Consider the following 15,141-nt stretch of genomic DNA (forward strand, 5'->3'; position numbering starts at 1 on the left):
TATATATATATAATAATAATAATAGATAGGATAAACTCGGCAAATACATCGCACTGGGATTTACGCTGCAGAAAAAAATAGGAGTAATTTTCTCGCAACTACTCTATTACATGCCTTTATGTTATATTAGTACTGTGTTATAATTTCAGCTTCTTACTGTTAATATTAATGAAATTATTGTGAGCTAAATCGATTTATCACTGTAATAAGTAGCTATCATAAATTATAATATACATAAAATGATTACTGTAGGGTGTGTAAAAGACTTAGTGGTTATTTCGTGATACATACGTGTAGAGGAATAGTAAAGCATGTCGTATAGCAAAATACAAGTGCTTTGCTTTCGTATTCTTTGTTTAGTTTGTTGTCTTGTATATATCCCACCTATTTGGGATATACGGCATTTTTAGCGGGCGGGATTTGCTCAAAGCATACAAAGTGCACAGATTGAAATGAGTACACTAAATGCAATAAACACATTACATGAAATATGTACCTCTTGTCATAACATTTCTAATATATGCACACTGAAAAAAAAGATTGACTGCTGCTGCAAATTAGATGGTAAAATATGGCATAGCATTTTTAATACTTTTTATCGTATTTCTTTTGAAAATATTGAATTTATGAATGAAAATAATTAAAAATATAAGATTAATAAAAGAAATCATTAACTAATACCTAATAATTAACTAATACCTAATTTTAATAATTTATTGAAGAAAATAAAATATTTTATAATTATTAAATAACAATAATAAAGAAATAAATGACACAAAAATATATTTGCTTATATTTTTGCACTTGATATTTATATTGATATCAATTATTAGTTTTATTATTGTCAGTTATCAGCCTTATCTTTTGATGGTACGATTTAGGAAACTTGACGAATTTTATAAAAATATCGATTTAATCTTTACAATGGTTATAAAATTAGATGATCGCGTTGTTATCAGCTACACAAGTTGATTAAAAATTAATATCAGATGTATCTGATTTTTTAAAACGCCGCTAACATCCATAAAACAAGATCTAGGCTATTACATTTTTGTCTATATTACTCATTTCTCATATATTTTATATTATTGTTACTAAATATTGCCTATATTAACTAATAATATAAAATATTGATAAGGTACGATTTAGGCGCCCAGTACGCATTCGGCAACTCTCCCCTATACAGTCACCGCTTTAATAGGGTACAAAGACGGATTAACACACACGGCATTCTAGGCATCACGTACACATATGTGCATAACAGTAGCGTTAGTTGACGGACACGTCAATACACGATATATTTACGGTTTATTGCAGCGCGTTTATGGGTGGAATTACAGTCGGCGCTCGTTTTAATGGATGTCGAGATTGCGGCGCTGTGCGACACTGCGTTCGTAATTTCGCGTCGGTTCGGTAAATTATTAAATTCGATCGGTTTAACTATTGTTAGAACGTGAGCTCAGCTCGGACATTAAGGCTACGTTATGCTTTATTAAGGTATGATCGATTATAGTTTGCGGCCACATTGACAACCGATCACGAACGGAACTAGATCCGCCAACTGCGGTTAGATTGGATCAAATGTACAATCACGCTTTCTGCTTTTCAACAGGAATAGAATAACGACATTCATTATTTTATCACGATGGCGACAAAAAGACAGAATTTTTTAAATTAAATATCGAGAACTAGAATAAGAAGATTTTGGACTCGATGTAGAAGACTGACATGAGAGAAAAGATATATTTTTTATATAATCTTAGCAATATATTAACAATTTTTTTAAATGATTTAAAAATCAGTTTTTTTATAAGTATCCATTTATATTTTACAGAGCACATCTCCTGGTGCCAGTAACGATGGTCTCACAAAACAACAGCTGGAGCTCATCCAGCAGATCATGCAGCAAACGCAACAGCAGACACCCACGCAACAGCAGCAGCAACAGCAACGGACCGCGACTCCCTCGGCATCGGTAGCCACACAAATACAAAAGACACAAAAACCGTCCATCAAATCCACCGCGTCGTCCGGCAATATTTCCAATAATTCCGCAAGCGGAAACGCGACCAACAGTGCGAGATCGAGTCCAAAACCGAAGATGTGGAATCACTCGCATGTAAGTGTAACAATCAAAAAATATACTAAATGTTTTTTTATTTTACGATCACTTTTTCGTCTGCTAAGTGTGATATTAAAAGTTGCGCATCGAACATGCAATTAATTATTGAATAAGATAATGGAAATTGAAAACAAGAAATTGAAATTCAAAGAGATAGCAGCTATCCACAATCATATACCTTTTTATAATAATAAAAAAGACATAGAGTTATAGAAATCAATGCTACTAATATTAATTTTAATAAACATGAAGAATAATTATATTTTATACAAAGAAAACTTTATATTAATTCTTTCTTCATTTTTGTGAGACATATAAATTAATGAAATCAAACTGTTCATTTTAAAAACCGAAATATATATATATTGCGATGCGAAATAAAGAGTAATAAATAATAATAAATAGTAATAAAAAAAATAGTAATAAATAGCAATAAATAATAATAATAAAAACTTTTAAGTAGCGAATAACTTTCAATAACTATTATTAGTATTACACTGAAAAAAAAAGTTTAATTTTAAATTTGTTTTATTCTTGTCTCCATTTTTTAAACACTTAAAAATGTTTCAGTTTTAAACTTTTTCAATAGACAAAACACTACGTGTTTGGATTTAAAAAGCATAGTGTTTGAAGAAGTTTGAAACTGAAACATTTAAACAATAACGACAAGAATAAAACACATCTCTTTTTACAGTGTAATCACAAATAATCGTTTCAATGATGTCAGATGAAATTGTCTTAATTATATCGATCGAAACATATCTCGTCGAATATTACGATTAGGATGTACTGGATCGCGTACATCCTGTATGATTTTATTACGTATTACGTAACGAGATCCCGTGATAGCGCCGAAAGCAATAAACCCGTAGTACTTCGAGACTGCTTTCTGTTGAAAGAGCCCTTCTTCCGCATTAGGCAGCGGAAGTATTACCGAGCGCACCCAAGATCCCGTGCACACGGCTCGTTGGAACTCGCCGCGGTAATCTTTTGTGCGGCGAATACACCGCAAATCGCATTACGTATCACGACCAGGGCGGATACCATCCCGGTACTCGTAATCTCGTCGACGAGGACTCGTCGAATATTATACGGAAACGCGAAACAGCGAGATATCGCGCGCCTGACTCTTTGTGTGGGATCCTGTTCATTTTCTCGTTGAGAAGCACGAAGTACAATCGGATGAAACGATAGGCAGATACGATATCTTTCCGAGAGAGAGAACTTGCATATATATATATATATAAATCATGAATATTATAAATTAAAAAGGTTCCAAATAATCGTGATACGGGAAAAAATATATTTTACTTTTGAATAGATATTGAAATAATTTTTATATCGATTTTATTAGAATTGGTAACATAATATTTTCGCAAAGGTATTTTCACTATGATTTTTCTGCCGGATTGAATTGATCGCCTTGGTTTTTCACAGGGTAAATCCTACGCGGCGTTAAAGTAGCGGTCGAGCCGGTTTCACGAACGGGTCTTCAGGAACCGTTCAGAACGAAACATTCGCCTGTACAGAGAATTAAATCCGTCATCGAGAGCCATGTAGCACGGCTTAATCCATCCTCGTTGAATCACACGGTGTTCGCTTGATAAAATTGCGCGAACGCTAATTGGTCTCACTCGCTTCCCTTTATATCCCTGTCCTTCCGGCCGTCCGAATCTTCGGCGATCAAAAGGATGACGCCGTGAAAGGAACCTTTGAGCAGATCCTTTCACAGTTCGACGCATCGAACGCTGCAGAATTTTCTTCTGACGTCCTTCTTGTCCTTCGCCAGAGAAAAGCGCGTGATTAGCGTAGGAGAATCGTAGCCGGAAGTCCAGTCGAATATCTTTTGCTTTCGACAAGTTGGGGAAACCCATTGTGTCTCGTTTAAAGCGAAAATGTTAAAAAATAACTTTACTTTGTTGAATTTGTTAAATTATTTACATGATTTTTTATCACGTTGCGTTAATAACACCTAAAAAAAAGTATTTTTTTCTTTGAATTTTCTTTCGTTATTGTTAGGTCTATGTGAGCGAAACAAGTTTATAGTCTTTTATGAAGCATTGATATGAAGAATATCAATTTTAATTGGTGACTCTCTATATGTATCGAATGTTGGCTCAAGAAACTTGTCTCTTCAGTGTACAAATATATCAACTGTATGTCCAATGCGTCAGCTGCATCGATCTGGTAATAGTGCGTCTAAACGTTTCCTAGCCTGTCTATAAATCGTTTAGTGTCGTTTACTGAATCATGCATAAAAGACGATCACGTATAGAACGTTGTAGTTGGTCGAGTTTTAAACCTTTACACCCTGCGTGAAACGACTCGAACTATATTTTTCGATGTTAATAGACAGATAATTGAAATATTTTTTTCAGTTATTGACTAAATCGTTGTGGTCGATAACAAACACACGAGCAATAATTACTGGGAACTCAATTATTTTATTAATGGATAGAAGCGCTAAATTCCGTTGATTAATAATTACGTAATGGCTGATGACTATATTGTTTTCTTACTTCAAAAAATGATAAAAAATACTTCTTAGGTATTTTTCAGCTTAACAGAAAATTATTGACTAATCAAATAATATCGGCAAAAAGAATATACATTTAAAAAAATAATTAATTTTTGAGTTGTCACGAGTTTGATATCCTATACAAAGTTATGACATCCGAAATAACTCATCAAAAATGATACAACTCGAAATATCGATAGTTTATACTTATCTTGATTAGCTAAAATTTCTAAATTCAAAATAAAATAATTTCTTCTTCAACTTTGATTACCAAAATTATCTTTAAATGTTGTTTTTAAAAGATTCTTCTTTTTATTTAAAAAAATGATACAAGTCAAAATGTATCATTCTTGTAGAAGATTATGATCTTCTTTATAATCTTAAAATTGACGCAAGTTTGGCGGACTGTAAAATTAAGTTAGTTTACTATTGATAATTGATAAAGTAATCTTTACCTAACTTATTTATGATAATAACTCGAAAATCATATATTTTTAGTTGCGCTACTTTCGAAGTGAGGGAAAACGAGATGGTTTGTTATAACTTAGAATTATTACTGTAGCATCCCTAGCTCTATAATTACATAAATCGGCCGCCCATCGATCGCCATGTTCGATGCAAGAAAACGTACGCGCAGTTCATCATCGAAGATTCCCGGTCGCCTGTATTTCAGCGCGTTTTTCCGCGACGGGACCTGCCGCCAACACCCCGGCGGCACCTCTCCGCAACCTAACTTCATTACGTTAATGGCATAATAACCATTGCGGGCGGCCCGAAGAGCTTATGCGCCGGAACGTCGATGTCCCTAAACACAGCAAGAAGCGAGCGCGCAGTAAAATCGATCCGATCTCCATTAATATGTATGAGGTCTTCGCCAATGGACGCGAGCTGGGCTGAAGGGGGGTGGCTGGGGAGGGAACGAGACTGGGGATTCGTACTCTTCTTGCCATCCTCCTTCCCTCTCCTCCGCGTCGCCACCTCGATGCCGAACTGCAGGCGATCGCGAAATGCTCTCGGAAACTGTCGTAATTGCTTAGGAACTCGAGGACGAACGGATTCTTCGAGATCTACACCGCGATGAAATGGGGCGGGGGAGGAGAGAGAGAGAGAGAGAAGGGGGATCTTGCATATAGAGTGAACTCAGCAAACTCGATTTAATTGCGATCCCTTATACAATTACGTTATGATCGCGAGCGTTAGCGTTGCCCGATTGCACAATGAAAACGCGTACATCCCGAGTCGCATTTTAAGATATATCGCACTTAGAAATTCACATTAACTCTTATTTGCATATTTATCGAAGACATATTGTACGGCTGTGTACGTCAGTCTGAAGGATCATCGCAAGATGAGAAAGTTATTCGTCGCTGTCGGTAATGCAAGGTAGACATTAAAGACGAGCGCAAAGTGCGTCGTTAAATTATATTTAGCTTTCTTGTGTCACTTTGATATCGTAAACACATCCCGGCCATTATCCGCCAGCTTTATATTGCGGCGCGGGAAATATTCATCGTATTTCCCTGTATATTTATGATCCGTTACGCATCCTAGACGGTCCGGCTACAAATATACATGCGAAGCCGACGTGAAGATCCGCGTAGCTATACCAGACTATTACCAGGAGCAACGACATTTCGTCATTACGTCATTTTATTCCCGTCTTGTTCGACAGGGAAACGTCTTTTTTATTACACACCGAGAGAGGCAATAAACGTAGTTACAGCTTATCCAGTTGCAACGATTTACATCTCGGCTTACTCCGATGCTATTACTCACATCGCTAACAGGTATTCACCCACACATATTGGATCCGCGTTACGAATATCGATGACGACAGTATTTGCCAGCGCAATACGACGTACCGTATATTCGTGATGCATTCCGAACGCGCGTGTAATTCGCTCCGTGAAATATACGATCGCGATTACGGAGACCCAACTACGCGCTAATCCGATTATATTTAGCCTTCTTATGCCGCCCTAATATCGTAAACATGGCTGTTGGCTCGTGGCACTAAATTCACCTGTACGTTTCTCTTTATGTCTCGTGATAACGCCGTTCGTCCAAAAGAAGGTTACGAGATTTTGCGTCGCATGATTATCAAATTTATTACGTTTTCGCTGTGCGATATATGCATTGAGTGGATATCGTAGATTGACGTAGATCATCGGGTGAACGTGGATCTCGGTCGCATGTCATGAATGCAACAACGACAGTTCTCTTAGTCATCTCCTGGCAACCGAGTTACCGTCGCGAAGTAGTACAATTTCGTGTATACGATCGTTTTGGCATATCGCACACTTGAGTGCCGTACGTGTCACGTCGTGTTATGTTATGCTAGGTTTGTACGTTGCGACCGCATCAGTATTCCTTTCATGAATGCCTGTTTAACTACATAACAATTTAAAGATAAGATAAATTAATATAAATCATATTAAGTCAGATCTAGTGATACTAAATTTGTAATACACGATTAATCATGTCCAAAGTTTATTTTTATTCTTATACTAGATTGCATTAAATTTTTTCGCTAAAATCAGACGTACACACGGAAGGAACTGTTTTGCTAAATATTTAAAAATTTAGCTATTAGATGTATAATAGATCTGAAAATAATTTTATCGAACTATCAAAATAATGTAGAACACTCAAGCTGGTTGCTGGAATATCAAAATTTTTTGCAGCATTGCTTATTAAACTTGAGTTTTTTAATTATTTTAGTGATCAAACAAAATTTTTTTTATCTATTTAGCTAAATTTTTAGATATTTCAACGCAAAATCATATACTTTCTTTGTATTTATTTTACTTTAAGTTCTAAAAATGTATATTAATTTAGTTAAAACGTCTTATGTCCTGAAAAACGTTTTATGTCCTGATTTTTTTAGATTTTATATTGTTTAAATATAGGTACGATGAAATAATGAAGATTCGATAAAGAATGTCTTTAACATTAACTAGATTTTTTAATTCTTTTCTTTTTTACTTCATTTTTTTTATATATTCTATATCTATTACCTTTATTTACTGTTAAGAATATTGTCGATAGGATAAATAACGGCCAATCAACTACATTTGACGTTTTACATGTTTTTTCAAGTCGTGTAGCACTAAATTCGATGCATTCTCCGAATGCGATATATCCAACGATATCAAACCGGTACGACGTCATAACTGTATAACTGTCGAGTTATAACCCTGGCCCCGAGCTACTCTTGCTCTCCCCCCTCCCCATTTTCTCGGTTGCTACTTGTTACTTACGTAAATATTCACATAACACGTACATGTTCTGGAGACTCTGGTTCATTACGTTTACGAGATGACACGCATATTAAATGCAAACATATTAAACGCGACGTGCATTCATATTAATTTAGCGTGACCGAAGTGTCAAATGTGCAGTGACATTTATTCTTCTAATACACGGAATATTCTCGAATACACGGAAATAAGAAAACGTTCGCAAAACGAGGAGTTGAATTTCATTTTCGGATATATTTCTAAGAAAAGCCAAGAGAACGAATTCTCAAATTTTGTACAACTAAAAGGGATAAAAGTTGCTACTGAGGTCGCGGTCGATAAATACCGTTAATACATATGTATGGCCTGTCTACCGACTCTTTTCAGTAGAAGATTTGGATCGGGGCGAAAGTTTTCCCTTCTAAATAAATCAACGATAATAATAAATCAAGCGCGGACTAGCCGACGAAGATGTGTCGCATCGTGTATCACAAAGATGACTCGTAATAAATTTGGTAGGCGATTCGACGCAACGATCGAACGTATTTTCTGATCGTAAAAGGAAGTTTGCTTTCGTAACAAGGAGGGAGCACTTGAAATTAATATGATCCGATATATCCTCCGATGCTTACGTATAACGATAATCGAGAAAATGTAATGAGTGCTGGTAATTTGCATCGAACGTGGAAACTTCGCAAAGTACTCGCGTTTTACAGCTGGCTTTGAAATGGGGCCCCGCTAATATTAAATTCCAACACTATCATGTTTGACAGGAATTCGGTTTGATTAACGTCGAACGCGGCAACACATTCATCACATCACTGAAAGGAAAATACAGAAACAGGTAGTTGTACTAGAGTAACGATAACGATAGTGTTACGTCTCAGCGCCTTCACTGTGGCGTAAGTAATTTAACAGGTAACTCTGGAAGGATGTAATCTGTATCTTCGTGAAATTGCGGTTGGCGGAAGTCTAAAAGTTGAGCTCCTCAATTATGAAAGAGCGTTGGTACGCCGCTCGTTGTTCCGCGGGCGGTCGTGATATAGTCAAGTTGGCGTTATACTTAAGTGAAAGTTGGGGATGTTTCGTTAACCCTTAAATGAAATTTTTACATGGTTGCTCGAAGCCGTCTTTAGAAGAACAAGAAGCTATTTTAATCCTCCTTATGTATATTTAATGTGTCCTTAATTTCTCTTATATTGCAGATTAAAATGCAAGAAAAGAATACTAAAAAAGCGATGATTAATTTAGTTGCAACGACACTGCAACATAAAATTGTTATCAAATGTGTTATATGTAATATTGACACATAATCACATTGAAAAATCATATGATAAAAATAAGTAAATGTTGATATAACTCGTGATATACAAATTAATGTGTAAAAATAAAGCCAACAAATAAATTCAGAATATTGTAAACTGTAAAACGATTTATTAATGTGATAATTTTTACTAATAAAAATCGTAATAGTACTGCACGTTTTGACTACATAGTCTTTTTAGCAAGAAGAGTCTTCTTGCTAAGAAAATTGTATAATCAAGCGTACAATATTATTATAATTTTTATTAATAAAAATTATATTAATAAATTATTTTACAGCATCCTCTGAATTTGTTTTCGTTGTTAATCTATTTCTAAATCATATGATGTTATTAAATGCAGTGAAAAAGAAAATATCTCGAAATCAAATCTGTGTCAAATTGAAAGTCGAGTTTAAAAGTCGCCGCACCATGTTACTTCGCGGAGAAGTAGATACGACGAAAAACACGTTGTGAGACCCTTCTTTTCGCCAGTGTGAATTTACATCCGCTATTTACAACGCGTCGCGTCGTCCGAATTGAATTAGAATTTCAAAGCAGAGCGAGAACTAAAGCGGAATTTGTTCGCGAAGGTGTAGAAAGTCGTCGTCGGACGGGACTTGGAGTAACTGCCGTACTCCTTTCTCCTTCAAGAGGAGACGTTTGGTCGGCTAAACAAAACACGCACGTTTTACGTGGTCGCGCAAATAAGAATTACGGCCGGTCGTTACCGCCCGTGGAAGCCGAGGCACGCGTACAAATGCCGACGCGAATAAACCCGGGTCGGGCGACTGAGGAACCACCCTCCCTCCCCCCTCGCCCAGTTTGTTCCCGGCCCGATTCTCGCCGCTGTCGCGGTCGTTTGCGCTATCGTAAGTTTATGTCGTCGGTTGCAGACTACTATCCTCCGTCTGTTCCACCCCCGGACGACGGCAACAACGATTCACCCCTTTATACGACACGATAGTTTCATCGCGAAACTGCCACCGTTCGCATCTGTCGCCTTTCCCATTACCGTGCAAGCATACAGCGGCCCATTTCCCGCCGGTAAACTCAAGTGCGCTCTCAATTCGCTCAACCCCGATGTTTCTCTTTTACCACCCGGCGCGGTGTGGCCCTTTTCTCCCGCGATCGCGCGCTCTACAACCGCGCCTTATCCACCGTGATTAAACGAAACGAATTACCCGGGCTTTAATTGACCGTTACGAAGAGGCGCCACGGCAGTTTGCTGCTAAGCTCGTATCTGACAATGTTGTTGTTGATTAGATACTCTCGAAGGAGTTCATTTGGTGGACAGTTTGATGGCAAAGAAAGAGATTCGATAGCAAACAGCACGATGCGTCTTCTAATTTAACCTTTCGCTAGCAAAGAACTGTTGGACTTTAAAGGCACTGTCGATTTTTTATTGTGAGTTCTGGTAGATAAATTTAAATGAGTAAAATACAATCCAACTTTTATGATAGTAAAAACTTGTTAAAGTTTTCACAAAAGTGTAAACATTTTTTCGGATTTTTATACAATCCGAAGGAATATAAAAATATGCACTGAAGTTCGAAGAACTCCTAGGTTGCGAATGAAAACTTTACATTGCCAACGGAGAGTTAATACGATTGTTAGAAGTTGAGAAAAATATAAGATAAATTATTCAATTAATGGACGACGTGACCCAATTATTGGACAAAATGACAAAAATTTTTTATATTAAGCTTTTGATGATATGTATACTCCTAAATAAATTTGTCGTTCATAAAAATTTAATAAGACAAATTTACTTAGAGTCGTCTATATTATTAAAAGCTTAATTTAAATTTAATATTTAAAATTTTTGTCATTTTGTTCAATAATTGAGTTATTTCCATTAACTGATATATTTATTTTACTGGAGGATTTAAAATAATATCTATACAAAAAGCATTGAAATTAGCGCTTGAAGACATTTATAAAAATTTATGTTTGAATTATATTTTTTTTTATTCGAGGTATTCGAGGTATAATTTGACATTAAGGCAGAAGAACTAAATTTGTGGTTGGCTCGCATCATCTACAATTGTGCATTCGTGTGTCCTAAACTCAAATGAAACGTCGCGGAGAATGTACGAAAATTCCTGAAATGGCATCGCACATGGCGTTATGTTCAAGCGAAGAATTCACGAGAAATATTTATCTAGCGAGTTGCTGCTGGTACGCGTCCGCGGAGATGTTGGTACCCTCGTCAAATATTACACGGCCGCCCGTAGCGCTCGCGCACCACCACCGTTTCCATTAATAAACGCAGGAGAGTCGCGGAGATAAATTTTAGCGCGGCGTAACACAAAACCGAGCAGCGCCGCGCAGTCTTTGCTGCCGCAATACAAAAAGAGAGAAAGAGAGTGAGAGAGCGAGAGAAAGAGAACGCTACCGGGAGCTTTTCATAAAATATGACTGCTTTAATAAATCCCGCGCGATGTTGCAACGGAGCCCAAGACAAGGTCCGAGACAAGGTGCGCTGCTTCGTTCTTTCTTGGCAGAAAGGACAAGAGAGGGAGGGAAAGTGACGTTCACGGCGGAAGTAAAAATTCAATGCCCCGTTTAAATAACCCATCATCAACGGCATCTTCCGTCCGGTCGCTTCGCAGGGGTCGGTATATATTCCCTCCTCTTCCCCTTCGCCCCCTTTCGTAAAGGCGAAGCGGGAAAACGAGAGAGGGGAGGATAGAGAAGCAGGTCCCGAAAATCCTCAGGGGTGCGATCATGGACGGGCTAGACGCGCTTTCCACAACGTATCTTCCCACCGTTGAACCCGCTCGACCGGTGTCACGTCCACCCCGTTACACGAAAGAATTTTCAGGCGACCCTTCCGCCTCTAAAGAGACCCCCAGCGAATCTATGAGGGGACCCCCAACGTGTATCCCGGCGCATCTCTTGACCCCCCATGACTGTCACGTTCACCAATGGGGTTCGAGCGATTCGAAAATTTTCGCTTTTCAGACCAATCGCCGTCGCGTCGTGATCTTCCTTGTGTCTTTTCGTACGTTGAAACATCTTCTTGACGGCCTTGAAAAATCAGAGGCACGTGCGGCCTCCTTCCCGTGTTCCAAATTTTATTGTTGGTCTTATGTGTGCAAACCTGGTCAATCGGGACGAACAGCTGCCTGTTGGCCACGTTTCGCGCCTTTTTCGCGCATCGCCTCTTTTCTTTCTTTCTATTCTTTCGGTTTTTTTTCCTCGCCACACTCGCCTCTCTTCCTCATGGCTTCTCGTACGACATACGTCTGTCTGTTTGGCCGTACGCGTGGCTATGGCCACGATACGGGGTCGTGAAACATTGCGTAAGGGGTTTTTAAAGGGACATCGACGGCGCTTCCTGACTCGCGTCCTTCCGTTGTTCCTTCCGCGATTCGCCGACACGGGGATTTAAATTTTAAACCATACTGAAAATGCTAATGCGTCCAACACTGCCGGCGACCTCGTTCCTTTTCCTGTCTCCGGGTCAAGAAAAACCGTTGCTGTTCATCTTGGCTTTAGGTGACATACGCGCATCTTGTCAGACAGGAATGATTATTTCTCTAACAGATTCGGATGGACCATCAAGATTTACGCATCATATCTTTGTATTTTTTTAAATGATTTATATCCACAATTTGACTTAATTTATTATACGGCAGCTTCATTAGTTAACATCTGTTTCCTCCGACACGATAAATTTTTACGTTTATCCTGAACTTCTGCCGACATCATAATTCAAGATTGCCGATCTTCACATTTTCGTTAAATTAGTTTTCCCATCAGGATGCACCGTTGTCGTCGTTCCTTCGATATTTTCTTTTTAAGTCTCCTGCACCATACAATATTGCTTCCGAGTTCGAAGTGGCGATATTACAACGGCGCGCACGAGACATTCCTATCTAAATTAATTAATAATGTATATACGGTGCCGAGCGAATTTTCCACGGTGTGCAGAATTCTTCGATCGACCCTCCCTCAGCGGACGCCGCGTACACGCGGCAGGATCGTTAATGGAAGATGTAATTGGAAAATACTTGGCGCGCCTCCGTTCAATTCACCGCCGTGTTTGCTCGCGATACGCGACGAACCGAGTTATCGCAAGAATTCTGCTTCTATCGGCACTATAATCCCGCGGCACGGTATATAAACTTTATTCCACCGGTCCGCTCCGACGATGTTGCTACTGCTTTTACGTCGGCACTCGAGAGAGGATCGATGTCCTGATCTTTGTGAAATTTCATCGTCGCTTATCGCGAACGCGAAGGAAGTATACAATAGAAAATGTATATACCTCTTTCTAAGAGAGAAAAATACAATATATATATATATATATATATATATATAGTCTATAATCAAAATATCAAGGTAATTTGCATAGAATTGAAACAATATCACATATAAGATTATGATGAAAGAATATTAATTGCCTTTAAATTTTAAGTAATAATGAAAAACATATTAATAAAGTTCTGATTTTTTCTGGTATTCATCTGAAAGATTTTATACAACAACGGTTTAATTTAAAAAATTAATATTTGAGCTAAATTTCTATTAAATTTTCTATTAAATTTCTATTAAATTTCTATTAAATTTTCTATTAAATTTTTTGTTAAATTTTATACTAAATTTAAAAATATTCTTCTATTGTATTGTACCTTTCAATTATAGTTAAATTATAAAAAAGCAAGAGGCGATTTCGACGAAATATTTAATATCTACGATTTTTTGTCGTTGTATCGCTTTCAAAGTGATATAACCATCAAAGAAAATTTCCTGTCGTCCAGACTGTACAGTCATGCAACGATAATAATTCATCAGACTTGCACACGTCAATAATTTGGTTCGCACCCATTTGGCTCGCTGCACAGGCGCATTAAACATTATCACAACCATTTTCCACGATACGGCGTACTTTATGCACATATTTTCCCCCTCTCGATATAAGCAGCTTATTGGTTTTCACTAATTAGGCATCTGAATTATAAACTTTAGCAGGAATTGAATCGTTTCGGGGTCTTGAGACATCGTCATTCGTCGCGAATCGAAACAACGTATCCATTTCCTGATGTTGTTACATTATACTGAGACAGAGAACGAAACGGAGAAAGGTCTGGGACAGATAAAGGGAGCCGAGAGGGTAGGACTTGATGCATAAACGGAGAGTGGAACGTGAGGGTGGCTACAAAGCGCGGCGAGAATACTCTTGAAAGTGAATACTAGTATCCAATTGCAGTTACCTACCGTGTCTCCAGTTGTTCAAAGTGCGTATAACGGGCAGGAGAGGTAGGAATTAATTGGCAGGTTGCTTTCAGTAGCGCGAGCGCGCAAGGGAAGTCGGGAGGTGGTGAAAAGGGTCTTTGAAGAAATGAAAAACATAAAGCATGCCTCGGTAGTTCCTCGATGGAGAATGATATGTCCCACAAATATATTACAAATTTAAAAAAAAAGATAACTTGTTGTAATGGTTATATAGAAGAAATAGTCGGTTTGCGAGCAAATATTGGAAATTAAGATTGCAGTCCAGATATTAAAATTCAGAAACATTAACTCATGTCATTTTTTTCCTAGTCGCTTTTCAATTTATTATAGAATCGATTGCATGAATGCTTAAAGCTTAGAAGACTTAGGCTAACCAAATTTTCTTTTCCATACAATTAACAGTAAGTTAATTTTTATAAAGAACGAAATACGGTTTTATTCGTTAGATTATTAATGTATTAAAAAATTCGTTTATAAACATGCATAAAAAGGATCATAACTTTAGTAATGTTCGCAATAAGTATTTCGCGATACCTACTATTTTCTGTTCATTACAGCTTTACGTCACTAATAGCACAGGTATAAGTCATGGAAATTAACTTGAACGATTCATTCGAAGCTTATCGAGAAGTCTGACATAAAAGCGCGTTACACCATGAAATACACAATTCTAATACCCTCTTTCATGGTGATGCCTTAAGATATAATGCGCTCCGA

General features: G+C 37.5%; 1 protein-coding gene across 1 annotated transcript in view; it reads left to right on the forward strand.

The window, feature by feature from the left end:
* The window catches only part of LOC108721232 (uncharacterized), a 335,056-nt gene that overhangs the window by 276,608 nt on the left and 43,307 nt on the right, over positions 1–15,141 (forward strand). Inside the window, exon 9 of the mRNA XM_018445654.1 lies at positions 1,837–2,115. Coding sequence (XP_018301156.1) covers positions 1,837–2,115 — 279 coding nt within the window. The remainder of the gene's footprint in view (positions 1–1,836; positions 2,116–15,141) is intronic.

This window comes from Mycetomoellerius zeteki, unplaced genomic scaffold (genome assembly GCF_001594055.1).
Source record: "Mycetomoellerius zeteki isolate Tzet28-1 unplaced genomic scaffold, Tzet1.0 scaffold164, whole genome shotgun sequence".
Classification (NCBI taxonomy): Eukaryota; Metazoa; Arthropoda; class Insecta; order Hymenoptera; family Formicidae; genus Mycetomoellerius; species Mycetomoellerius zeteki.